Here is a 26,245-nt window from a genome sequence, read left to right as displayed (position 1 = left end):
AAGTAAACCAGTTTAAAAGAATATAAAACCTATTTTTTTCATAGCAATAAAAGAAACAACCAATACAAAAGAAAATCCACTGCAGAAAAAACTTAGGGAGTAATGTGAGCATGCTGAGGTAATTTGGTTTGTTTGGAGAGGACTGACATAGACTCTCCAAAGTACAATTTATTTAATTGTCCAAAACAGGAAGACTACAAACAAAATTGGTACATTGGGTGCTTAATTTTTAAATTCCTATTAAACTACTTGCACTTCTGCAGCACATAAGTTGAAAATTACTCACTACATTTTTATGTTAGTCTGGTGTTTAGAAACATACCAAACATGTTTTTGCACGGGCCAGGACTGCATTTTTTAAGGATATTTACAGACAATCAAAAGCTTGGAGAAGCTTCTCTTGCTGCCTAACGCAAACCCGTTGATAGTTTTTGGCTGCCAAATTTGGAATACAACTAAATGATGTCATAATGTTGCAAACCGCATGGCAAAAACGTAGTCACCGATGTGTACCAAACTAGTGTCACATAGTTATGGAGTTATTACAAACTGCTGTATTTTGCGACCAGTTAAATAACCGTGCTCTGGTGCAAATAAGGAATGAACATGTTCACATTTTTCCAAACGGTCAGAGCACACATTAATATCGGTTTCAACTAGAAGGGTGGCTCAGCACATTTTGTCGTTGCATTTACACTATAACCTATTTTAAAACATAAATATATTTCCTATTCTTTTTTTGCATTGGGTCCCATATTAGCCATCGTCTTTTATAACCTTAGTTGTTTTTGCAGGCAAAAACTCATGGGTCCTCACACATGTAAAGTTAAAAATAGTGCATTTCAAGAGATAACCATAGTCCACATGCTACCCAAATTTTAGCCAATTCCGACACTGTTTTATGAACTTAACCATTTTAGGGGGCTAGTAGGGTAACTAATGGGGTTTGACACTAAACTAAAAAAATATGAAACCTCAATGACTCAATCAATAGTACTGCAAAATTTTAGCCCAATCTGCCAATGTTTAAAATTTCGACCACTAGATGTGTTTTGAGCAACAACCGTTAATGCTTCTGACGTCATAGGGGGGCTGTTAACAACCCCCTAACTGCCATGGCGCAAAAACGTCCACCAAGCAACCCATCATGAGTAACACATAACTGGTTGCCGTTGTAGCACTATTGCGCCACAGAATTCTTTCGTTTGTGGTGCCCAGTAACATATAAATACGTTTTACACTTTGGGGGCTTGTGGGGTAAATGTTGAGGCTACAGGGTTGAACACAATAATTGACACCTACAAATGGCATACTCTACAAGCTATCCAAATTTCAGCCAATTCCGACATTGTTTACAAACTCACTCATTTAGGGGGCTAGCGGGGTAAATACTGGGGTTATCAGCAAAAACAAAGTGGGACGCACATCTACATAACTATATCTACCATCTGTGTAAATTTCATCCAAGTCCATTAAACATTTGATGGAAAAATGAGTCTGACAAACTTTAGGCAGAAAATAACCCATTTTAGAGGGCTAGCGGGGTAAATACTGGGGTTATCAACAAAAACAAAGTGGGGTGCACATCTACATACCTATATCTACCATCTGTGTAAATTTCAGCCAAATCCATCAAACATTTGATGGAAAAACGAGTCGGACAAACTTTGGCAAGAAAATAACCCTTTTTAGGGGGCTAGCAGGATAAATACTGGGGTTATCAACAAAAACAAAGTGGGATACACATCTACATACCTATATCTACCATCTGTGTAAATTTCATCCCAATCCATCAAACATTTGATGGAAAAACGAGTCGGGCAAACTTTGGAAAGAAAAAAAAGAAAAACAAATTCGAGTAAAATCAATATGTGTCCCCTTCAGGGAAGGGGACCCATAATTACCCTAAATAAATTGGATTCGAATCCAATAGATTCAATATTCTGCTTCAAACATCCCTACCTTCATGTACTGCAAATCGGATCAAAGGCAGAAACAAACTAGAAGGCGAGGGTGAGGTTTTCTGTATATTTACATTGAACAAACCTGTATTGATTTTACACACATATTTAACTATAGTTACAACGAATATAAGTTCATCCACAACCTTCAAATAGATTTTTATCATTTTTTTGACATTTAACAACATGTGTTTTTGTGCTAACAGAAATTCAAGGTTGCCCATGTTTTGATCCATAAAATGTTTGGACTATTTTTACAAATCCTTAGAAATGTCTTGCCAAAAATATCTTCATTGTATTACTGATACATTTTAACATCAGGCCTATTGGATAACACTACAAAATCAGCTTTTCTATATGTTACCAATCTATAAATACTATATATTTTACGGTTAATTACATAACAACAGGCTTTCACTATTTTTAACCGTCTGCAAAAGTTTCTTCTAAATACATCAAACATTTCATGGCAAAAGAGGTCGGACAAACTTTAGGGGAAAAAAACAAAAAAACTTATTGAGTAAAATCAAAATGTGTCCACTTCAGGTGAGGGAACCCATAATTAACAAACAGAAAATACCTCACATACCGAGAGAAGTAAACTAAAGCTGGAAGTGATTTTTTTTGTATTCCAACAAAAACTAGCTGTACTACTCAAGTTTAAAGCTTGTTTGAAAACGATCATAACATTGGCTAGAACCCAACATAGCAATAAATACTAATCAATTAATCTGCAACATAGTGTGACAGAAACTTGTCATGCAATATGTTTATGTTAACCTGCAGTAACCTCTGGGCCGTGCAGCAGCCGAAAAGGCAATATGTTTTGATGACTTGTTTACACAATTTTAGTGATTCATTTAGCTATTGAAAAACAAAATGTAAAAAGATCTGTTAATTTCACACGTAAATGTAATAATATGAAAATCTATGGTCAAACTTCATGGTTGAAATACACTACATCAACTAGAATAGTGGTTTTCCTATTATTGCCAGTTTATATATACTATATCATATTTAACGATGTATCACATACACCATTTACTATATTTATAATGGATATATATTTGGCACCTACATTTCATTGGGTCCCTATCTTTTTCCTGGCACTTTATAACATAATTGTTTCTGCAAGCATAATCTAATGGGTCCCCACACATGTGCACATGCGATTTGGTAACAGTAAAAATAGGGCACAATCATTGTTAAACTGGAATAGTGGTTTTCCTATATATTCCATTTTACAGAAACTGTGCCATATTTACGCACCACTCATTTTAATTGTAAGGGATATATATTTGATGGATACATTCAGTATGGTACCAATATTTTTGTGGTCTGTTATAACATAATTGTTTCTGCAAGCAAAAACCAATGGGTCCCCACACACACATTTCTTTTGAATTCGTAACAGGATGAATGGCACAATAAACTACTCAAGTAAACTTGTGTAGGAGATTTTTATAAATCGACGACAACTAGTTTCATCAAATGTTATATAGGGGCAACATTTTTCCTGTGGTTGGGGTCAATGCAAAGCTCCAGACAACAGAGGTTAGCGTCAATTTTTCACAGTTTCATTTCCGTCGGCGATCATTGTCTCGCGGCGTGCGAATGTTGTTAGATAAAGATATGGCGCCGATCGCAGCAGGAGGGGCCTGTCGTTAACCGCCATAAGACGCAAAACTTCGTGATACAACAAATGCATAACTAACGTTTTTAAATGATCTACAAACAGATCTTAATCGCACAGTGCAAAGACTGCCTGATAGCACGTCCAGTTATGCGCGAGGCCGAGATATTCGCTTTTCAGTGGGCAGGTTTGCGCTTTTCGCACCCAATTGGGCTTTTTTCGACATGGAGTTGCGCGTTGTTTACACGAGGTGGAAAATGGATGAGTCCAACTATTCAAACTTTTAACAAAGTTTCAACATTTTTTCCCTCAATAGCCCTTTGTATGATTTTTAATCCGCACATAGCATTCCCTGGCACCGTTAAGTTTCTACATACCAACAATATGATTGCTTAGCTGGGCTTTTTTTGTCCAAAACCTGTTCTGAAACAGTTTTATTAACACTTTCAGTTTGAGAAGTCGCGTTACACAGGTGTAACAAATTGTGCTGCGTTGTCGCTCTGTGTTTCGAAACACGAATAAGTTGACCTACATTAACGTTTACAGCGCAATATAACTAACATTGTAACATCTTAATTCCAGCCAGTGAGAAAATGGTCAAGTGACGACTGCGTTCATGCGTGAAGCAGAGGCATTTTTTCCATGCGCCACTATCATCAATCACTCCCATTGCGTCAGCTGTGCACTGAGCGAGCACAAATTTGACAAAACACAGCATGTAAAAACATATTTGGGGCTGTAAGAGTAATTACTGAGCTGATTGCACTGAAGTTTTTAACAGCCAAAAAAGAGCACCCTATCCACAGCTGTTTAAAATTTCAGCAGGTTAAGTCTTGTATTTCTGACCTCATTAACATGTGAACAAACAAACAAATATTTGGGGGTAAAGGAGTGAAAATGGATATACACAACTTCAAGTTACAAAATACTTTAAAATACGCTGCAATGTACCAATTGAAAAAGTATGAAACTCCAGAATCATCTGCTTTAGCAAGTATAGCCGTTTTAAAAAATTCACGTTTTGGGGGGTTGTGGGTGAACCGAGGGATCAAACGGGGTCAAAATTCACATGGACTATCTTTAGACCAATATCTATAATGTGTGTAAATTTGAAAAAGAACCATTCTTTCTTGACCAAACGTGGGAACATTTTGAATCATTCTTTCTTGACCAAAACGTGGGAACAAACCTGCGCTTTACAGAAAAAAATATATAGACAAAAACAATATGCGTCCCCTTCAGGGAAGGGAAGTTTAATGAAAGACTTAACATGGCAGCAAAGTAGGATGACAAATAAAGTGTGGAAGTAAAATCATGGTTGTCATTCAATCATGTACCTTATAAAGCAGTTTAATTTTAATGGACAAACAAATGCGAACAACAAAAACATTTTTGGTATCAACAGGCATTTTAATAGGACATTTTATGGGTAAACCAGGTTCAAAACTTGCATAGATCAACTTCAGATACCTATCATGTGAATAAATTCGAAAAAAGATTAAAACACTTCGTATTATATGTTGGGGCAACAAACTCACGTAGACAAAGTAAAAAAGGACAACCTTCAACGTTTGCATAGACAATTTTTACCTGTCATTTATCTCGGTAAATTCATCCATAGCTAATCTTTTCTGCGAATGAGCATCACGCAGTTGTCGAGTTTGCTCTTTTGCCCTTTCCTTAGCTGCAACAAAGTCCCTGTGCACCTCATCTCGTTCTTGTTTCATGTGTCGGTTATTTTTTTCCAAAGTCTTAACCTTTTGTTGAATATCTACACAAAATTAACTGGCACTCTAATAATGACTTACCTCTATTATGTCATATTGCAACAATCCATCCACTTATATTTTTACATGCATTTGCTAATTGATAGCAATATAAAAATGGACATTTGCCATAATAATTTAGTCTGTATAGATTCAAACTTAGATTTTTTTAAAAAAAACAGCACCTTCCAAGTCTTTTCGTAAGACATCAGCAGCTTGAAGTTCTTGATCTGCAACAACCAGTTTTTTTCTTAGAAAGTTTACCTCATCTTTTAATTTTTTTAGTTCATCACTTTCCGCAGAATTGTTCCATGTTGGTGCACTATTCACTAGGTTTGCAGAGTCTGTGACAAAAAGAAATACAAATAAAACAGTCTTGGTTAGGTTTTTTTTACTACAGCTTTTTTGTAAACATAACAAAAATAGGAGGATTTAACAGTTGTTTAAAGCAGGGGTGTGCAACCTTTTTCGTCGGTGGGCCATAAAACCAACTTCGGACATCAAGCGAGGGCCACATAAACTTTTTCATGTACCGTATTACACGTTTTTTTACGCTACTGTTGGTGCGGCTTGCATTATAATATCATGTCGATATTATTTCCACCCCCCTGCGTTTTGTTTTATTTTGCGTTTAAAATCAACTTGAAAATGCTAGGTGCAAGTTAGTTTCGTCGCAACACTGCCTTCGACAACAAAGTAATTGTTTACCAGACAATGAGGTATATTACGTCACATTCGGTATAGATACGCAACCACCACCTAGTGCGCATAGAAGACCATAGTTCTGGGTGAATTAAGTTCCATACTTCCATGCGCTGGTTTAGCTTATTCTTGTTACGTTAGCAACTTAGGAGATTTACTGAAAACTAGCGGAGATTTTTTGCTAAAATGTGCATTTTTACTTGCTCTGAATCAGAGTGTTGTTAAGGGCCACACTAAACGGCTTGGCGGGCCGGATTGTGGCCCGCGGGCCGCGGGTTGCACACACCTGGTTTAAAGCATGGTTGCGGCCACTGTGATTAAATTGTCCATCCTATTTAGTCAGTATAAAATTTCACACTCACACTGTACACACACATTCTACTAATGGTTAATGGACCACATACATCATGTGCCATACAATAAAGTACAATTGTTTCCCAAATTTTAGTTGGGTATATCCATACACAACATTTAACTAGAAAGGTGGCTTTCTAATATACTTCCATTTTATATATTCTATATCCTATTTACCAATTTACTATATACTGGTCATGCTGCGGCCAAGCTGATAACGAGAATTTAAACCGCCTTAATCATAAACCAGTGAGTTACTTTCTTAGGACTTCTATCTGACTGTCAGTGTACACATATTATGGGCTATAAAGGTAAACAATTGGTCGATTAAGACAAAATTTTAAATACAAAATGAGTTAAAATTTTAAATTTTTTTTAAAATTTCAGCAAATGAGGGCATATTTCTGGCCTAAAACTAAAACCGATTATTTCGGGGTAAAAATGGGTAAATCCAATAAAAAGTTAGAAAATTCTTTGAATGCCTTACATTGCACCAACCAACAAAGCATGAAACATCTTGATTATGTACTTTAGTCAGTACAACTGTTTTAAAAAAAATACGTTTGGGACCTGTGGATTAACCGCTGGGTCATTCGGGATCAAACTTCAGCAGGCTCAAATTTGGATCAATAGCTAACATCTGTGTAAATTTGAATAAATTTAAAGAATCTTTCTTGACCAAACTTGTATAACAAACCAGCGTTAGACAGAAGTGAATATTTTGGGGTTTAAGGGGTGAAAATGGTTGAACCCTATTAAAACTAGAAGGGTGGCTTTCTGATATACTTCCATTTTATATATTCTATACGATATTTACCAATTTACTATACACATCATTTGATCTACACATATGATTGTTTTTGTAAACAAAAACTAATGGGTCCCCACACGCGTGTTTGTGCGGATTTACGGTAAACAAATGTTGCGGTGACTTTTAGATTTTTAAGGACAAATTTTTAGAAAGCATTAACCCAACAATACATTTTTTTTGTTCGTATTCTTTTTGCACTATTATTGTCATATAATTACAAAAACATTAAAAAAGAACGAAACAAATACTTTAATTTAATCTCTTGCTTTGACCCAGATATTGTCGTCCAAGGTCAGGTTTTAAACACATTTTTTTCTAGAAAGCTGTAACAGTTGTGTTACAGACACTTTAAATTAAAAAGCAATTTGCTACAAGTGTACACATAACAAATTGTTTTTCATTTAACTTTGTTTCGCAAAACCATTGACCTGTAGTAACCTCTCAGGGTGCACACGCCAAACGACTGTTTGACCGATTGACACCGTTTTCAATAGCACGCCATCCTTACTGTTCAACAACACCGTTTAACCTAATTTATACATGCCTTGAGTGTTGATTCCTAAATTTATTGCAAAAAAACGCTACGTTATGACGAGAGAAAGTTCTGAACTGTGTTAGTAATGCCTACTAGTTGACCTTAAGTAACCCATGGACATGCGGCGGTCGACCTGACAACGAGCATTTAAAAAAAACATTTATCTTGCAAAAATGTCAAGTTTATTTTTTCAACTTTATTTTGATTAACAAGTTTTGCTTGACATATACGAAACCGAAGCACGCTTATTAGGTTTAAATCATGTCATAGGTGTGAAACCTTTGCCAAAACTGAAAATGTGAGTGACAACTTAATAAAATGAAATAGCATTGCTGTGCAAAACAGCTGATTTCTGTTCACCAAAACGACGTCTCGTAAAACGTCTGTCCGACGTCAAGCTGAGCCCTCCTGCTATCGTAAACCATTGAGTTACTCTCTTGGGACTTCTGCCTACAGTGTCTTTCTTGACCAAACGAGCGTTAGACACATTTACGTTTCGGGGGCCTGTGGGTGAACCACTGGGTAATTCTGGGTCAAACTTCTGGAGAATCAAGTTTGGATTAATAACTAACATATGTCCAAATTTGAATAAATTTGAAGCACTCTTTCTTTACCAAACGAGCGTTACAAACCAGCGTTAAAAAATTTACGTTTCGGGGGCCTGTGGGTGAACCCCTGGGTCATTCAGGGTCAAACTTCAGGAGGATCAAATTTTGGTTAATAACTAACATCTGACAAAATTTAAACAAATTTGAAGCACTCTTTCTTGACCAAACGCATATAACAAACCATGTTTTAAAAATTTTGCATTTTGGGGGCCTGTGGGTGAACCGCTGGGTAATTCGGGGTCAAACTTCAGGAGGATCAAATTTAGATTAATAACTAACATCTGTCCAAATTTGAATAAATTTGAAGCACTCTTTCTTGACCAAATGCGTTTAACAAACCAGCCTTAGACAGAAAAAAGAAAAAAAATACGGACAAAAACAATAAGTGTCCCCTTCACGGAAGGGGACCCATAATTACCAAAATTTTTAGAAAACCTTACATTTTACCAATGAAAAAAGTATGTAACTCCTAGATCAGTGGTTTTTAAAAATAATATCATGGACCATTCCATTTTTAGCAAGATTGAAGTAAGACCGCATGACAAAAATTTTGGCTTGAAACATAATTCTATAAAACCGAAATTCAGGATATGAAAAAAGTATTAACAACTAACATTTTGACCCTCTTTCAGTATATAACTAGAGGAATAAATGCCTTCCTTAATTGGTGACCTACCTGATACGTTGTGCAAGGTCACGAATAGAAGACATAAAAAATGACAATCATTGGCACGTTACCAATTACCTGAACCTAAACAACTAGAAGGGTGGCTTAGCACATTTTGTTGTTGCATTTACACTATAACCTATTTTAAAACATTAATATATTTCCTATGCATATTTTGTATTGGGTCCCATATTAGCCATCGTCTTTTATAACCTTACTTGTTTCTGCAGGCAGAAACTTATGGGTCCCCACACATGCAAAGTCGAAAATAATGCATTTCAAGAGATAAGCATGAGAAAGTCGGGTGTTGTAAGGTAAACACAGTGATCGGCACTGGGCTTAAATAATAATACTATGTAGAGCAGGGGTGTCAAACTCGTGGGGTTCGCGGGCCACATTGCAGTGGGAATTATGCCGAGGGCCGCATGTAATTTTTAGTCTAGTTTTATACACTTAAACAACCTTTTCGCTACGACGACCGCATTGCAGATCCTTATTTCACCAACGGCCGCCAATTATCTGCTGGTTTCTGTTTAAAAATTACAAGAAAAATGTATATCATATATATATACCATCTACTGACACCCCAAAAGCGCAGATTAATTTCCAACTTAATGTACAGATTAAGCTCCACAATGTGAAGACCAGCAGTTTCAACTCTATTATTACGTCATAATCTATATTGTGACGCTTTTCGTACCTGTTTTTTCGCCTTGTTTGCACATAATAGGTACTAGGCTGGTAATACTCTTTTCAATAACACAAAATCTGTTTAGGGTAGTTTGAAAATCAAAAGTTTTGGCAAAGGAGTTTTAATTACATCACGCCTGCCAGTACATATATTTTAATGTGGCCGTACGGCCCCGGGTTGTTTAACTTTAAGGAACGGTTTAATTACTATCGTTTCTATTCATAACATATGAATTTGTATGTATAAATTAAATTTCCATAAACGTCTGTTTAAACTAGAAGGGTGGCTTAGCACATATTTCCCTTGCATATACACTATAACCTATTTTAAAACATTAATATATTTCCTACACTTATTTATGTATGGGTCCCATACCATCCACTGTCTTTTATAACCTTGGTTGTTTCTGCAAGCAGAAACTCATGGGTCCCCCACACATGCAAAGTTGTAAATAATGCATTTCAAGAGATAACGATGAGAAAGTTTGGTATTGTTAGGTCAAACACAGTGATCGGTACTTTACATAAATAAATATGTTATAAGGAGTACAAACTATTTAAACTCATTCCATTAATACAGTTTTGAAGGTTCTTCTATTTTATGGTCTATCTGAGAAAAAGGGTTAAATAGTGAGAAAATAGGCTAAAACACAATAATCGGCTCCCATTAATGGCAAATTTCACATGATGGTAGGGGGCTAGTGGAGTAAATGATAGAGCGACAGGGTTGAACACAAGAATCAACACCTATAAATGGGACACTCTACAAGCTATCTGAATTTTATTAAATTCTGACATTGTTTAAAAAATTCACCCATTTTAGGGGGCTAGATACCCCTCTAGCTGGGTTAAGCACAACAATTGACACCTATAAATGACAAATTCTACAAGCTGTCCAAATTTCATCTAATCCCAACACCGTTTAAAAAACTGACCCATTTTAGGGGTTAGTGGGGTAACTGATGGGGTTCAACACCCAAACGTATGAAATATGAAATCACAATGACCCAATCAACAGTTGTGTAAGTTTTTATCGAAATCGGCCAATGTTTAAAACTCTGGCCACTAGAGGTGCTATAAGCAACATTCGTCAACGCTTCTGACGTCATAAGGCTGTTAACACCCCTCTGTTGCCATGTGCAAAAACGACCACCTAGTAATGCACAAACACAAGTAGCAAATGTTCTGGTGCCTTTATTATACCATTTTACCACAGAAATCTTTCGTTTGTGGTGCGCAGCAACATACAAAAACGTTTTACACTTTGGGGTCTAGCGGGGTAAATACTGGGGTTATCAAGTCAAACAAAGCAGATGGCACATCTGCATAACTATATCTACCATCTGTGAAAGTTTCATCCAAATTCATCAAAGATTTCATGTCAAAAGTGCATGGACAAACTTCATCGGAGAAAAAAAAAAGAAAAACAACAACAACATAGTGAAATCAAGATGCGTCCCCTTCAGGGAAGGGGACCCATAATAATAGCTTTTAACTTGAAACGTAAGAAAAATTGAGTATAATTAGATAAAAATCGGACAAAATACTACAATTGTTGTTGACCGTTTGTGGGCTGCATTGGAGGGCTACGTGGGCCGCGAGTTTGACAGGCCTGATGTAGAGTACAAACTATAAAATTAGATTCACCCTAGATATTGTTCGAAGTATGTCCTATTTTATGTTTTTAAAAACTGACCAATTTTAGGGGGTTAGTAGGGTAACTAATTGGGTTCGACACACAAACCTACAAATATATAAAACCACAATGACTCAATCAATACTACTGCAAAATTTCAGCCCAATCCGCCAATGTTTACAATTTCGACCAATAGAGGTGTTTTGAGCAACAACCGTTAATGTTTCTGACGTCAAAGGGCTGTAAACAACCCCCGAACTGCAATGGCGCAAAACGTCTATCAAGCAAGCCACAATGCCCAATGAGTAACATACGACTGGTTGCCCTTGTAATACTATTACTGCGCCACCGAAATCTTTCGTTTGTGGTGTCCAGTAACATACAAATGCATTTTACACTTTGGGGGCTTGTGGGGTAAATGTTAGGACTACAGGGTTGAACACAACAATCGACACCTATAAATGGCATACTATACAAGCTATCCAAATTTCAGCCAATTCTGACACTGTTTAAAAACTCACCCATTTTAGGGGGCTAGCGGGGTAAATACTGGGGTTATCAGGACAAACAAAGTGGGATGCACATCTACATAACTATATCTACCATCTGTGTAAATTTCAGCCAAATCCATCAAACATTTGATGGAAAAACGAGTCGGACAAACTTTGAGGAGAAAAAAAGAAGAAAACAAAAGAAAAAAAACAAAAACAATTTGAGTAAAATCAATATGTGTCCCCTTCAGGGAGGGGACCCATAATAAGCAATCATCTTCAGTTTATCAGCAAAACTTCTGTAGACCACCCAAAAAGTCATCATGGACCACCAGTTGAGAACCACTGTCCTGGATGATGTTCTTTAGCCAGTACAGCCGTTTTATTTTTAAAATACATTTTGGGGGCCTCTGGGTGAAGCGCTGAGTCATTAGGGGATCAAATTTAAATTAATAGCTAACATTTGTCCAAATTTGAATAAATTTAAAGCACTCTTTCTTGACCAAGCACGTATAACAAACCAGCATTAGACAGAAAAAATACATAAGGACAAAAACAATATGTTTCCTCTTAATGCAAGGGGACCCAATAATATCACATGTGCGAGGACAGGCTACAAGAGTGAAATCAATAAACGATACCCATAAAAACCACATAAACTTTAGATAAAACAAAACGTATAGTACCAAAAATAACCTTACAAATATATTTTTAAATTAAACATTAAAAGCTGCCCTTAAACAAAAAATATGATCTATTAAAATAAAGAAACAAAACCTTGTAGGCGCTTTTCCAACTGTGCTTTCTCTTGCTCAAGACGGTGAATTCTTCTTTCAAATGTTTGTGCATTATTACCATCGCCATGAGACTTGTTTATACTTTGGTCACCTTTAGAAACTAAATTGGTGGATGAAAAAAGTCTTTGTCGACCAGCATCTGACAAGATCCTTAAAAATAATTTAAAAACTGTAGAACATTTTAAGTATTTTGGCAAATGAAATTGTAATGAAAAGTAGAAGAGTGGCTACTATATTTCTATTCCTTAAAAATAATTTAAAAACTGTAGAACATTTTAAGTATTTTGGCAAATGAAATTGTAATGAAAAGTAGAAGAGTGGCTACTATATTTCTATTCACTTATTTTATGATTGTACACATATAATATACAATTTACCACAATTGCAATGAATTTCTATTGTTTACCACCATTTGATTTCAAACAGGTGGAACAAACCAGCACCAAAAGAATGGACAAAAACAATATGAGTAACATGCTGAATGCAACAAATTATTCTTTGACTTACGATGTGGCAGTAAATGTAAAACCAATAAATGGCAAATGGCTTCCACTAAATGCTGCATGGGAGCGTGGCGGTGGAGGTTGAGAATCTGCAGTGGCTGGTTTTAAATCCATGTCATCAACATCAAAATTACATGTGTCGGTAGGTGAAGAAAACTCGGGTTGATATGGCGGAGTGGTGTTAGTTAGATTTTCCCAATCAATTCCAACAAAGAAAGGGTGTTTCTTAAAGTCATTCACACCATTTGCACCAAGTCTCTGATTTGCGTCACAAACAAGTCTGTAAGCAAGTACAGAGTTAACCTGGAAATACGTTTTTCCTATGTATATGTTGCTAATTTAAAAAAATGATTGACTGCACCTACCACATCAGACATATATATGTTACTTACTTGCTCATCAGGTCTTTGGCTTCTTCAGAAATGTCAACAATATGAGCTGGAAACCGAAACTTCTCCTAAAATCAAAGAAATGTAATGTTGACCTTAAAGATATTGCCTTTTTACCAAAACTAAGGTACTTCTAAAGCTGAGTTTTGCAAAACAAATACGATGAACCGCAGTAACTCCTGTCATGTGGTAGCCAAACATAAGTAACATGTGCTTTAAAAATACTTTGGAACACTATTTTTGCAATAAAAGATGGAAGATCTAATCAGCATTTGACAAGAAAATACAAATCAAAACAATATGTGTCCCATTTTTGCTAAGGGACCAACAATGACCACATTTTACACTTGTTAATGTAAATTTTGTTCTTTGTAAGGCTACTCTGTAAGAGTTTTGGTTTAGTGTGCCTACACAACTAAAAGTAACTCACCCTGTGATTCATTATTTTTCCATATGTTTCCACAAGAGATTCTGCATAAAATGGTGTTTCTCCAAAAAACATTTCATACATACAGACACCAAGAGACCACCAATCACATTCCAGACCATAGCGTCCTTTTCCATCCTCCATGGCTTGCAATATTTCAGGTGATATGTAATCTGGTGTTCCCACCGCAACATTGGAATGTACCTAAATCATTTTAGAATAAAGTGTCAGAAGTGAAAAGAGGGAACTATGTTTTACTTACTGTTCCATCAGGCATTAGTTTAAGACAAGAACCAAAGTCAGCCAAGCGAATGTGGCCGTTGACATCAAGCAAGACGTTGTCAGGTTTAATATCTCTACAAAAAATAGAAAGCTTTGATTCAATCTAATCGACTTAAGCTGTGCAGTAACAAGTAAACTTGGGTAAATAAAAAGATGCCCCCGAAAAGTGGCTTCCCTGTAATTATGATGAAAATTTATACATACTACATCCCATTGTATGATTATTTGAAACTTGTATGCCAGATATACCTTTTTACTCAGTTTTAATGGATCCTTATCTGGCATTTACCAACATAGCATTTTGATAACTATAGACCAAGGGTGGGCAACCTACGGCCCCCGGGCCGGATCCGGCCCGCGTGAAGCTTTTGAGCGGCCCGCGAACAATTTCCCAATGCTTCATGTATCCGGCCCGCAACCGCATTAAAAATTCGCATTTTATTCGAATTTATGCGTTATGTTTCTTTTGTACACCAAATAATTTTCAAACTACACGCTGATAGTTATAACTAAGAATAGGCATTGTTACGTACAAAGACAAAATTATTGTGTGTGTGCTGTGCTAGCCTTTGGACTGTGTTGTAAATGTGGTTTGGCCTGATTGTTAGTAACCTAACCAAACCTGTCCAAGGTTGATTTGACAATTGTATACATTCACATTGAGCAAATACTTGAAGTTGAGTTGTGTACACTCTTGTTATTGCATTGGAACCGTTGCGGCCCACATAGGCGCCGCCACCTTGGTTTTGTTAGCCACGGTGGCGGCCGCCGTGGATATTTTGGTTTGTTAATTTGTCATACGAAACAACAAAAATTTTTTGAAAAAAACGTAAAAAAATTAGAAACAAATTTGCTTTTAAACAAGCGTGCTGTCGAAAAAGCAACAAAACGTGCTTTGAAACTGCAACGTATTTGAGTTAGTGCCTTGTTTATGACGTCAAACACAAAATTGTTTACTCATGGATGTTTGGCCATTATTACGTACAATGGAAATGTGTCGTAATATAGCAACAATCCCAGGTGATATAAAGCAACTTGACGAAACATTTTTAAATGTTTCCGAACCATGATAAACGTTCGTGTTCCGCATTATTATTATTTTCCAATTTGATACTTGTGGTTGCACGCATTAGTGACGTCACTTGAAGTGACGTCATATTTTACGTCTGCCACCTTGCATTTTTATACTCGGCACCTATGGCGGCCCGCACCCACAATATCATTACTTTTCTGGCCCGCGCATGCTAAAAGGTTGCCCACCTTTGCTATAGACTAACAGCCTCCTCACAAGCAGACTTGCAAATTAGTAAACATATTTATATGGCACAACGAATTTCAGATTTAGAAAGACAAATGTACATAAATATAGAAAAACTAGAAAGGTGGCTTTCTAGTATACTTCCATTTTATATATTGTATATCCTATTTGCCAATTTGCTATACACATCATTTGATCAACACATCTGATTGTTTTTGCAAGCAAAAACGATTGGGTCCCCACAAACAGGTTTGTGCTGATTTACGGCAAACAAATGTTCCGTTTTTTTAGATTCTTACGGACAAATTTTCAGAAAGCAATAACCCAACTTTAAAAGTTTTGTCAGTATTCTTTTTGCATCATTATTGTCATTTAATTACCAAAGACAGTAAAAAAATGGAAAAATACTTTCGATTTAATCTCTTGCTTTGACCTTGATTTTGTCGTTCAGTTTTTAAACACAAATTTTCCTAGAAAACCTTAACCATTGTAATACAGACACTCCCTTGAGAAATTACTCCCTTGAGACTTCCAACTGACTGACAGTGTACGCATATTATGGGCTGTAAAGGTAACCGTTTGGCCGATTAAGGCAAAATTTTAAATATATACTAAACGAAAAACCTACCGCAAACTATTGTTCAAAACTTCAGCACATTGGGCTTATATTTCTGGCGCAAAACTAAAACCGATTATTTTGGGGTTTAAGGGGTGAAAGATAGCTGAATCCAATACAGAGAAACTTCCAGATTATGTATTTTAGCCAGTACAGTCGTTTTAAAAATTGTTCGTTTAGGACAGTGATTCTCAAACTTTGTGCCGAATATTTTGGGGTTTATAGGGTGAAAATGGGTAAATCCTTTTTTAAGGAAAAAAATTCTTTAAAATACCTTACATTACACCAACCAACAAAGTATGAAACTCTTAGCTCATGTACTTTAGTCACTACAACCGTTTAAAAAAATGTTTTGGGGACCTGTGGGTGAACCGCTGGGTCATTTAGGGTCAAACTTCAGGAGGATCAATATCTAAGGGGACCCATAATAACTGCTAATTCATGCATTCCAAAAATATGGCTGCTCTTTAAAAGTCCAAATGAAAGAACAAAAAAGGGTGACTTTCCTTTATATTGGTTTTTTACATGGATCTATATGTTACTGTTATTTTCGAGATATTGCTCCACATATTCTGATAAATTGCTGAATTTTTGTTGCTGAAAAAAAAATTGTGCGATCATACATCAATCTTCTTAGCCATTGTTTACCGATGAACATAGTTAAGCTGATGAATAGAATCAATTGCTAGAACCATTTCAGCAATGTAAAATCTTGCCATGTCTTCGGGCAATCTGTCATCGAATTTGCTTAAGAGTGTTAAAAGATCGCCACCAACATAGTAGTCCATGACAAAATACTGTAAAAATACACAAAGTTAATTCATAGAGTACAATTAAAATCCTAATATCATTTATCTGTTTTCCCTTCCAGCATTTCCTAAAACCTGACATTTATATCCTAAAACCTGACAACTAGCATAACAAGACATGCACACACATTTTTATCCATATCTTTGATATCGATGTAAAAATCCTAGTATTTTAACAGAAAAACAATCATTCCAGTTGCTAATTATAAACTGAAAAAAGAAGCCCTTTACTGCTACACCTCTAATATGTTATACTTACCAAGTTTCTTTCATCTTGGAAAGCAAAATGTAAACGTGTTATCCAGTCACAGCTTCCTTTTACCAAGACATCCCTTTCCTCGCGAAAGCATGCTGTTTCAGCTCGCTTTAGCATTTCCCATTTATTCAAAGTTTTCATTGCAAAAACTCTTTCATTTTCTTTCATCCTAACCAAGGCAACCTAAACAGGATAAAGAGAAATAATCTCAAGTATTTTGAACCGTATTTATTTATTGATGCCCCAAAGTTTCAGTTGGCCCATAATTTAGGTCAAATATGCTGTTAAAATATAAGCCCATTTAACTATATCTACCATCTGTGTATGTTTTATCAAAATCTATGAAACATTTCAAGGCAAAACGAGGTGGACAAACTTTGGGAATAAAGAAAAGAAAAAAAAATCAAGTAAAATCAATATGTTTCCCCTTCAGGGAAAGAAACCTATGAAAAAATAATTTTAGTACCGGTAAACCTAAAAACGAATATTTCGGGATTTAGGGCTAAAAAATAGGTGAATCTAATTAAAAGCTACAAAATACTTTAGAATAATTTACAATGCACCAATCAACAAGGTATGAAATGGCTGGGTCATTTGGAGTCAAACTACTGGAGGCCATATGTGTGGTTTTCCCCTTCGGGAAAGGAGTCCCATAATTACAACTGTAGTAAAACAAAAGGACCTACCTCTCCAAATGCACCTCTTCCAATAACCTTAAGAAATTCGAAATCATTACGTTGCAGTCGACTTTCTTTGATCATTTTTGCATATGGTTTTGCTGTAAATCATTAATACATGAGTGTTCTAAATATATATACAAATAAATAAATATATATATATATATGTGTGATCTGTGGGTAGAGATGTACAAAGTAGAATAACTTTTTAGAATAATAGTCACATGACATTTTGAACAATGGCTTCTCTATTCACTGCATAATATACACACTAGAACGCGTTTAGAATTTTTTTACATTAATACAATTCTGGGTAAACCAGAAGTCTATTATTTTTCCTAAGAATGACTAAAACTAGAATAGTGGTTTTCCTATATATTGCCAGTTTATATATACTACATCATATTTAACGATGATGTATCACATATACCATTTACTATATTTATAACAGATATATATTTGGCACCTACATTTCATTGGGTCCCTATCTTTTTCCTGGCACTTTATAACATAATTGTTTCTGCAAGCATAATCTAATGGGTCCCCACACATATGCATATGCGATTTGGTAACAGTAAAAATAGGGCACAGTCATTGTTAAACTGGAATAGAATTATGATTTTTAATCCGCACATAGCGTTCCCTGGCGCCGTTAAGTTTCTATATACCAACAATATGATTGCTTAGCTGGGCTTTTTATGTCCAAAACCTGTTCTGAAACAGTTTTATTAACGCTTCCAGTTTGAGAAGTCACGTTACACAGGTGTAACAAATTGTGCTGCGTTGTCGCTCTGGGTTTCGAAACACGAATAAGTTGACCTACATTAACGTTTACAGCGCAATATAACTAACATCATAAGATCTTAATTCCAACCAGTGAGAAAATGGTCAAGTGACGACTGCGTTCATGTGTGAAGCAGAGGCATTTTTCCATGCGCCACTATTGTCAGTCACTCCCATTGCGTCAGCTGTGCACTGAGCGAGCACAAATTTGACAAAAGACAGCATGTAAAAACATATTTGGGGCTGTAAGAGTAATTACTGAGCCGATTGCACTCAAATTTTTAACAGCCAACAAGGTGCACCCTATCCACAGCTGTTTACAATTTCAGCAGGTTAAGTCTTGTATTTGGGGGTAAAGGGGTGAAAATGGATATACACAACTTCAAGTTACAAAATACTTTAAAATACGCTGCAATGTACAAGTATGAAACTTCAGAATCATCTGCTTTAGCAAGTATAGCCATTTTAAAAATTCACGTTTTGGGGGGCTGTGGGTGAACCGAGGGATCAAACGGGGTCAATATTCATATGGACCATCTTTAGACCAATATCTATAATGTGTGTAAATTTGAAAAAGTTTGAACCATTCTTTCTTGACCAAAATGTGGGAACAAATCTGCGTTAGACGGAAAAAAAATATATGGACAAAAACAATATGTGTCCCCTTCAGGGAAGGGGACCCATAATAAACAATATTCCAGAAATGTTATTAACAGTATAAGTTGCAACAGTGCCATACGGTTCATATGGCGACCGAAATGTTTTTCTAGATATTGCTCACAGTGCTCACAGAGATCACAAAATACAGACAAACTTATCCAGAAAAGTGGCTTTCCAAACTAGCTTTAAAACTTAAATAGTATGGACCAGCTCTTTGCATAGCCTTATTCCAGTGTCTCATGTGGCAAAATATCACTCTTGAGATCACAAAAACACAAACAAGCGCCAGTGTACACAACTTATTAAAATAGCAGCATGTTTGAGCTGATGCGGCCCTTGTGCCTGGTCTTCTTTGCAAGCCTAATAAAAGCTGGCTGTAAGTTATAGTTGGCTAATTAATTTTGCGAATCCCCCAGTTCTTGTAAATTTCTTCAGTAATTGATAATTTTCTACCCATTAATTTAAAAATGTCGCTTTTATCGCTTTCTCTTTCTATCGCTTTTATTTTTTATAGTTTTCTCCAAATCACAATGACTAATTTGCCGACATAGCCTTGTCATGTATCAGAATGGGAGATTTTACATTATTTTGTGGTCGCCTAATCCTCACATTTTAAAGCATTGAAAACGAAATCTATTGATGTCAATCAACATTTCACGGGCCAACAAAATTATCTCAGGCCTGCAGTTAGGCCACTCTGGTCCGGGAAATATAAGTGTTTCAACAGTTATTTGGGAGTGTAAAGGTAATTAATGGGTCTTGGAAACTGGAAAGCCATACATGTTTCACATATTTAGGGGTGGCTGACAGGATGACCATGAGGTCTTTCGCTGCCCCGCACAGGCAATCTTTGTATTACAACCTATTTCCATTTAATTAAAGTGCAAATAAACTAAACTTGAACTTGCACTATTTAAAAAAGACATTGTTGTCCAAATATATTGCAATTTTTCCATTTTCCAGGGGTTCAAAAATGTGGTCGCGCAACCAACAAACTTGTGTGCGCAACCATAATTCGTAGCCACAATTAAAGTTGGTCTATATTTTTTCAACTAATTTTCTCAGAATAATAATGAAGTACTGATGCAGTGGCACGACTAGCGTAAAAACAGAGATTAGGCAACAATCTACCAATATTGTTTTCGTAAAAAACCTGCTTGGATCAAGCCGTGGCCGAATTACGTTAGTCGCATTCGAAACTTTTTAATTATCGATGCTACACTAACTGTGTAAAAGGTGCAATCATCAATTGACATGACGTGACTGTCATCAATTGAAGTAGTGGTTTCGATACTCTCTTTTCTAACCTAAAAAGAACATTTACTCTCACAATAAGCGTTCTTATGCGTTGGGCGGGAATGTGATGTCACACATGCTAATCGTCGTGGGTAAGGTGCAATCGCAAACGCGTGTCTCAAAAAGAATTTGCAATGCACATGCACTCAACAACACATCACTCACGCCGCACAAACATTCATAACGGATGTGTATCTATTAGTTTGGGTAAACAAGTTTCCACAACAAATAAACTTAGGTCATTGATTCGAATCTTCGTATGTTGCGTCGTATAACACAAATTAGTATATGCTGTTGTAGTTAGGGTAGACACGGTAATACTGTTTTGCTACTCACCCGATACTTTGGTGTAGTGATGGGAAAACACCAGGTTTTGAAGTGAGTACCGATACCGAGTACCACATGTATATACCTTCGATACCGAGTACCGAGTACTTAAGTAGTGTTGTACACTGGCTTATTTATCTAACATGGCCGAGGTACAGACGTGCACACACACATGCAGAAAAATGCAATCTCCATATGATAGCGAAAAAATGTACCTAACCTGGCGATACTTTTTCCCGATTTTGTGCTGTCCGAAGCAACCATTGGCATAAGGTTGCCTGTATTCTGATTAGGGATGTTCAAAGTAGAATATCGAATCCGGGTAATTGGAACCAATATAAATGTGTGCTCTCGCCGTTGGTAAAAATGTAAACACATGCGTTACGATTTTACGTCGACGCCCGGTCATTGTACCAGTTGCAAAAGACGGCAAGTGACTCGTCGCCGTCAAATTTAGGGAGCGCTATACAACGCCAAGCACAAGTCGCATAACGACGGTTGTGCACTTAAAGCATAACTAGAAGGGTGGCTTAGCACATATTGCCCTTGCATATACACTATAACCTATTTTAAAACATAAATATATTTCCTATGCTTATTTTGTATTGGGTCCCATATTAGCCATCGTCTTTTATAACTTTAGTCGTTTCTGCAGGCAAAAACTCATGGGTCCCCACACATGCAAAGTTGAAAATAATGCAATTCAAGAGATAACCATGAAAAAGTTGGGTGTTGTGAGGTAAAACACAGTGATCGGCACTGGGCTTAAATAATAATACTATGTAGAATACAAACTATAAAATTAGATTCACCCCAGATATTGTTTGAAGTATGTCCTATTTAACGTTTTAAAAAACTGACCCATTTTAGGGGGCTAGTAGGGCAACTAATTGGGTTCGACACACAAACTAAAAAATATATAAAAACCGCAATGACTCAATCAATAGTACTGCAAAATTTCAACCCAATCCGCCAATGTTTAAAATTTCGACCACTAGAGGTGTTTTGAGCAACAACTGTGTTAGGCCTACAGGGTTGAACACAACAATCGACACCTATAAATGGCATACTATATAAGAAATCCAAATTTCAGCCAATTCTGACACTGTTTAAAAACTCACCCATTTTAGGGGGCTAGCGGGGTAAATACTGGGGTTATCAACAAAAACAAAGTGGGATGCACATCTACATGAATATATCTACCATCTGTGTAAATTTCAGCCAAATCCATCAAACATTTGATGGAAAAACGAGTCGGACAAACTTTGGGTAAAAACACCCATTTTAGGGGGCGAGCAGGGTAAATACTGGGGTTATCAACAAAAACAAAGTGGGATCCACATCTACATAACTATATCTACCATCTGTGTAAATTTCAGCCCAATCCATCAAACATTTGATGGAAAAACGAGTCGGACAAACTTCCAGGAAAAAATACCCATTTTAGGGGGCTAGCGGGGTAAATACTGGGGTTATCGACAAAAACAAAGTGGGATGCACATCTACATAACTATATCTACCATCTGTGTAAATTTCAGCCAAATCCATCAAACATTTGATGGAAAAACGAGTCGGACAAACTTTGGGAAGAAAAAAAAAGGAAGAAAAACAAACAAACAATTCGAGTAAAATCAATATGTGTCCCCTTCAGGGAAGGGGACTCATAATTAACGATTAGCGCACTTGCTACGCATCTGATCACGTCATTACGTTTATGTCATTAACCGACATACCAGCAACTTTTTGCAACGTCTTACCAGCATCTAATTGTTTTCCGACTTTGACAACAAAAAACGTTTAACGGTCATGGCGTTAAGCAGCAATTTATAGCATGGGATTGTGTGTTAATATCGCAAAACAGTAAAGGAATCCCAAACATATGACGATTGGGTCAAACATAAAAATGTAGTGAATAAACGCTGCAAAGTTCATGTTTTGTGTTGCAAAAGTGCAGGTAGTTTATTGGGAATTGAAATAATTAATCACCCAATGTCCAAACTTTGTTTGCTAGGGTGCCTGTTTTTTTAGTTGTTTTAGGTTAACAAACATTACATATTTGTACGCTAGGGAATCTATGTCAGTCCTCTATCGCCATACAAATCAAATTACCTCAGCATGCTTACAACATAGTTACTTCTACTGAAGGCAATAAAAATCACTGAATAAAATTGTTATAATTATTTTTTAACCTTATGCTAATTTTTCTGGCTTTGTGGATTTTGGGGCATTTAGTTTTAATGCAGTTGTGCAAAGTTTTTTCCCAAGTGTTTTTCTTTGTTGCGGTTGGTTCGTTTTTACAATATATATAAATGAAGAATATGTTTTATAATGCATTAAACTAGTCTACTTTAGTTGTTGTCAAGAATACTGATTGCACAGACAAAAATAATAGAAGAATTGGATTCAATAATCTAGATTCAAAACAATTATTCTAGAATACCCAGCTATTCTACTTTGAACATCCCCAATTCTGATGGTGTAAAACGACCATCGGTATTCGCATGTTGGTATCGAAAACTGAGACAAAATATTTCGATACCGAGTATCGATACCACTGAAATCGTTCCATACCATTGATACCGAGTACCGGGTACCCGTCCCATCACTACTTTGGTGGCATCGGAACAAATACCGATACATTTATGAACGATTAAAAAGGCTTTAGTCTGCCATTTCTACAAGTAATTTTGGGAACAGTCACTTCACACGGAATTTTGACTCAGTTGCCATTACAACACAATCTCTGCGTCAGCGTTGGCTGTTTGTATCTGAGAACATATTGAGACGAGCCAAAAAATGATTTGCCAAATCAGCATTTTTAACGATGATTCTGTAGATGTCGGATTAAAAACTGGATATCAGGCAAACCCCAATTCCAAAACCGATGGCAGGCTATGCAGTGATGTTATGGAAGCACAGTGCTCCACAACTTGTCGCCGTATGCGTACTCAGAGATGAATTAGTGTTGACGCGAAACTGTATTTGGAAGAAGATGTGTTGGCGGTCATGTGTTGATTTATTCTTTTTTTAGGTATAAAAACTGGTATTAATAGATTTTGCAGGGCTACTAGAGAGATCTCGGTAGCAATACTTGACAGACTTTTTGTATGCTATTGTGTGAAAACGATGTCAAATATTCAGGCAACACACAACTTAACAATTTGGATAGTGGCGTATATAACTTTCAGGCACAAGCAAATGGGATAGTGTGAGATAAATCAAAATTCTTTAAATCATTAGATTATGAACAAAAACATTGAGACATTTGGTGGCCGTTTGTTAAATAGGAACCTGCGATATTCCTTAATAGTGAAATGGTTGTGCACTAGGCGGAAAGAGAACACATACACAAAAACATATGTGCTACCAAATTCCGAAAAAAATTTTGCACCCCTGCCATTTTCTAAAAACAAAAATGAATGATTGTTCTAATATTATCAGTATCTGCAGTTGCAAGTGTACCAAAACCGATTGGACATACCTAGTTGAAGCCACAAAATATTACATTATAATCACCTCTTTCGATGAATCCAGAAAAACTTTTTTCTTTTCTTAGAGTTGAATTGCAACATTCATCAAAGAGAACTACCACTAAATCTAAAAGAGTCTCAATGCTGAACCAGTCAGTTTGCTGGCCTCCACCTAGCACGATTTCTTCCAAAGTTCTTAATCTCATGTCAACCATTCCCATTGTACCAGAGGTCTCTCCAGCCATTTTAGACAGTTTGGATGTGCAAAACTCAATGAAAATTTATGTTCACATCCTTATTTTTATGATGAAACGTGTACATTGGGGACATATCTATTTGCAAAGGCAACAACAGCTTCAAAGTAAATTTATCAGTTGGAATATTAATTAGGTAAAACCTGTTTCAAAAACATAAACCAATTGCTAAGATTTGCGGTAAAAAACGAAGCATTTGGGCCAATTCGTTTTGGTAACACTACAACTCAAAAACAGAAACCTATGTTTTGTTTGCTTTCAATACCACTTAAATCACAATGCATGCAAGTGAGACACCCTTCAAGACACATAACCACAAATGCATAGTTTTATAAACATAACCAAAAGCAAATAAAAACAGAAAAGCAAATAAAAACAGAAAAGCAAATAAAACAAAAACTCTAGATTTGCTACTATCTTCTATTTGTTCTTTCCATTCCTTTAATCTTCATCACACCTTATTTTTTGGGTTATTGGTGCAGGTATAATATTGTGTAACTATAATTTATTCAATCAAGAGAAATAAAGTTTACTATATGTAAATCTAGTGCATTAGCTATTTTTTCCAAAATAAACACAAAATTTGCCTAATTTGTCAAGATATTTGTTTTTTGTTTTTTTGCACTTTTAAGTTTTAAGTACTGTTGTTTACCCTGGTGTATCAGGACACAACCTTTAATATGTTAAACAACCTACGGTACAGCTCCCAAACAAACAAATTGTAAAATAAAATTTGGTCCATGTAGAAAGTGGGACTAAAAATGATGACAACACTCAACATATAGAAAAACATGGTAGAAAAACAACAACTTGTGAACAAACTGTTTAGTAAAAATGTCTAGATTTTCATTACAATTTTTAAATTTTATGCATGACAGTTACAGTGCTACAAAAAATAGCAACTGTGCTCGGTTAGGTTGTTACATAAAGTGGCTGGGAGGTTGTCTGTATGACACATGATCAGCAAAATTTAGGAGCACATTAACATGCATGTAACACAAAAACAAACCACTTGTAAAGTGACACAAAGAGCAAATCATTTTTGGCAAAAAAACATTGCAAATAGAAAAACTCTGTCCAAAAAAAGATAAAAAGAATACACTCAATTTTTCCAACAGAATGATAGTTAGTAATAGTTACAGTAACATCTATTTAGTCACTTGGTGGACTGGGCCAAGACATTTAAGATTCTGACAAGTTTTTCACATCGGTTCACTCAACCAGTATTATTTGTTTTATTTTTTATCCTGTGGGTCATTTTTCACTATAATATCATAATTAAAAATTTATCCACATCTTAATACATATTTTGACACGGTCTATCGGGTGAGTTTTAGATTATCAATATTTAAGTAGGCTATGTTGTTGCGTGTCCTGGGTATGACGTTAAACTGCATCCGTCGTTCCCAGGCCCCACAAGAGTGGGGTGCAGCCGGTGCGCCGCACCGGGGCCCATGGGAGTCATAATTGTTAGGTTAAAAATTAAAGGGTCAACTTGGCACCTGGTAATTTGGACAAACATAGGGCATGGTGTTAAGTGCACATTTATGCTGACTACATAGTGCTGGTGGGTTTTAAAGTAGGATT

The 26,245-nt window shown here is 36.1% G+C and overlaps 1 protein-coding gene across 3 annotated transcripts in view; it reads right to left on the bottom strand.

Annotated features, from left to right (window-relative positions):
• Window positions 1-25,802, bottom strand: part of LOC145214524 (serine/threonine-protein kinase MRCK alpha-like) — a 43,656-nt gene extending 17,854 nt beyond the window's left edge. For all 3 annotated transcript variants that reach the window (XM_080083070.1, XM_080083071.1, XM_080083073.1), the window contains exons 1-11: window positions 24,451-25,802; window positions 17,878-17,969; window positions 17,195-17,374; window positions 16,775-16,923; window positions 14,233-14,326; window positions 13,974-14,174; window positions 13,547-13,611; window positions 13,159-13,434; window positions 12,632-12,801; window positions 5,546-5,704; window positions 5,185-5,365 (exon numbers count right to left, since the gene is read on the bottom strand). In XM_080083070.1, coding sequence (XP_079939196.1) covers window positions 5,185-5,365; window positions 5,546-5,704; window positions 12,632-12,801; window positions 13,159-13,434; window positions 13,547-13,611; window positions 13,974-14,174; window positions 14,233-14,326; window positions 16,775-16,923; window positions 17,195-17,374; window positions 17,878-17,969; window positions 24,451-24,649 — 1,766 coding nt within the window. In that variant the 5' untranslated portion in view covers window positions 24,650-25,802. The remainder of the gene's footprint in view (window positions 1-5,184; window positions 5,366-5,545; window positions 5,705-12,631; window positions 12,802-13,158; window positions 13,435-13,546; window positions 13,612-13,973; window positions 14,175-14,232; window positions 14,327-16,774; window positions 16,924-17,194; window positions 17,375-17,877; window positions 17,970-24,450) is intronic.
• Window positions 25,803-26,245: the final 443 nt, after the last annotated feature.

The sequence above is a fragment of the Phallusia mammillata genome, chromosome 2 (assembly GCF_965637545.1).
Source record: "Phallusia mammillata chromosome 2, kaPhaMamm4.hap1.1, whole genome shotgun sequence".
NCBI lineage: Eukaryota > Metazoa > Chordata > Ascidiacea > Phlebobranchia > Ascidiidae > Phallusia > Phallusia mammillata.
The sequence above is the reverse complement of the archived record's forward strand: the minus strand, read 5'-3'. Positions and strand labels throughout refer to the sequence as shown.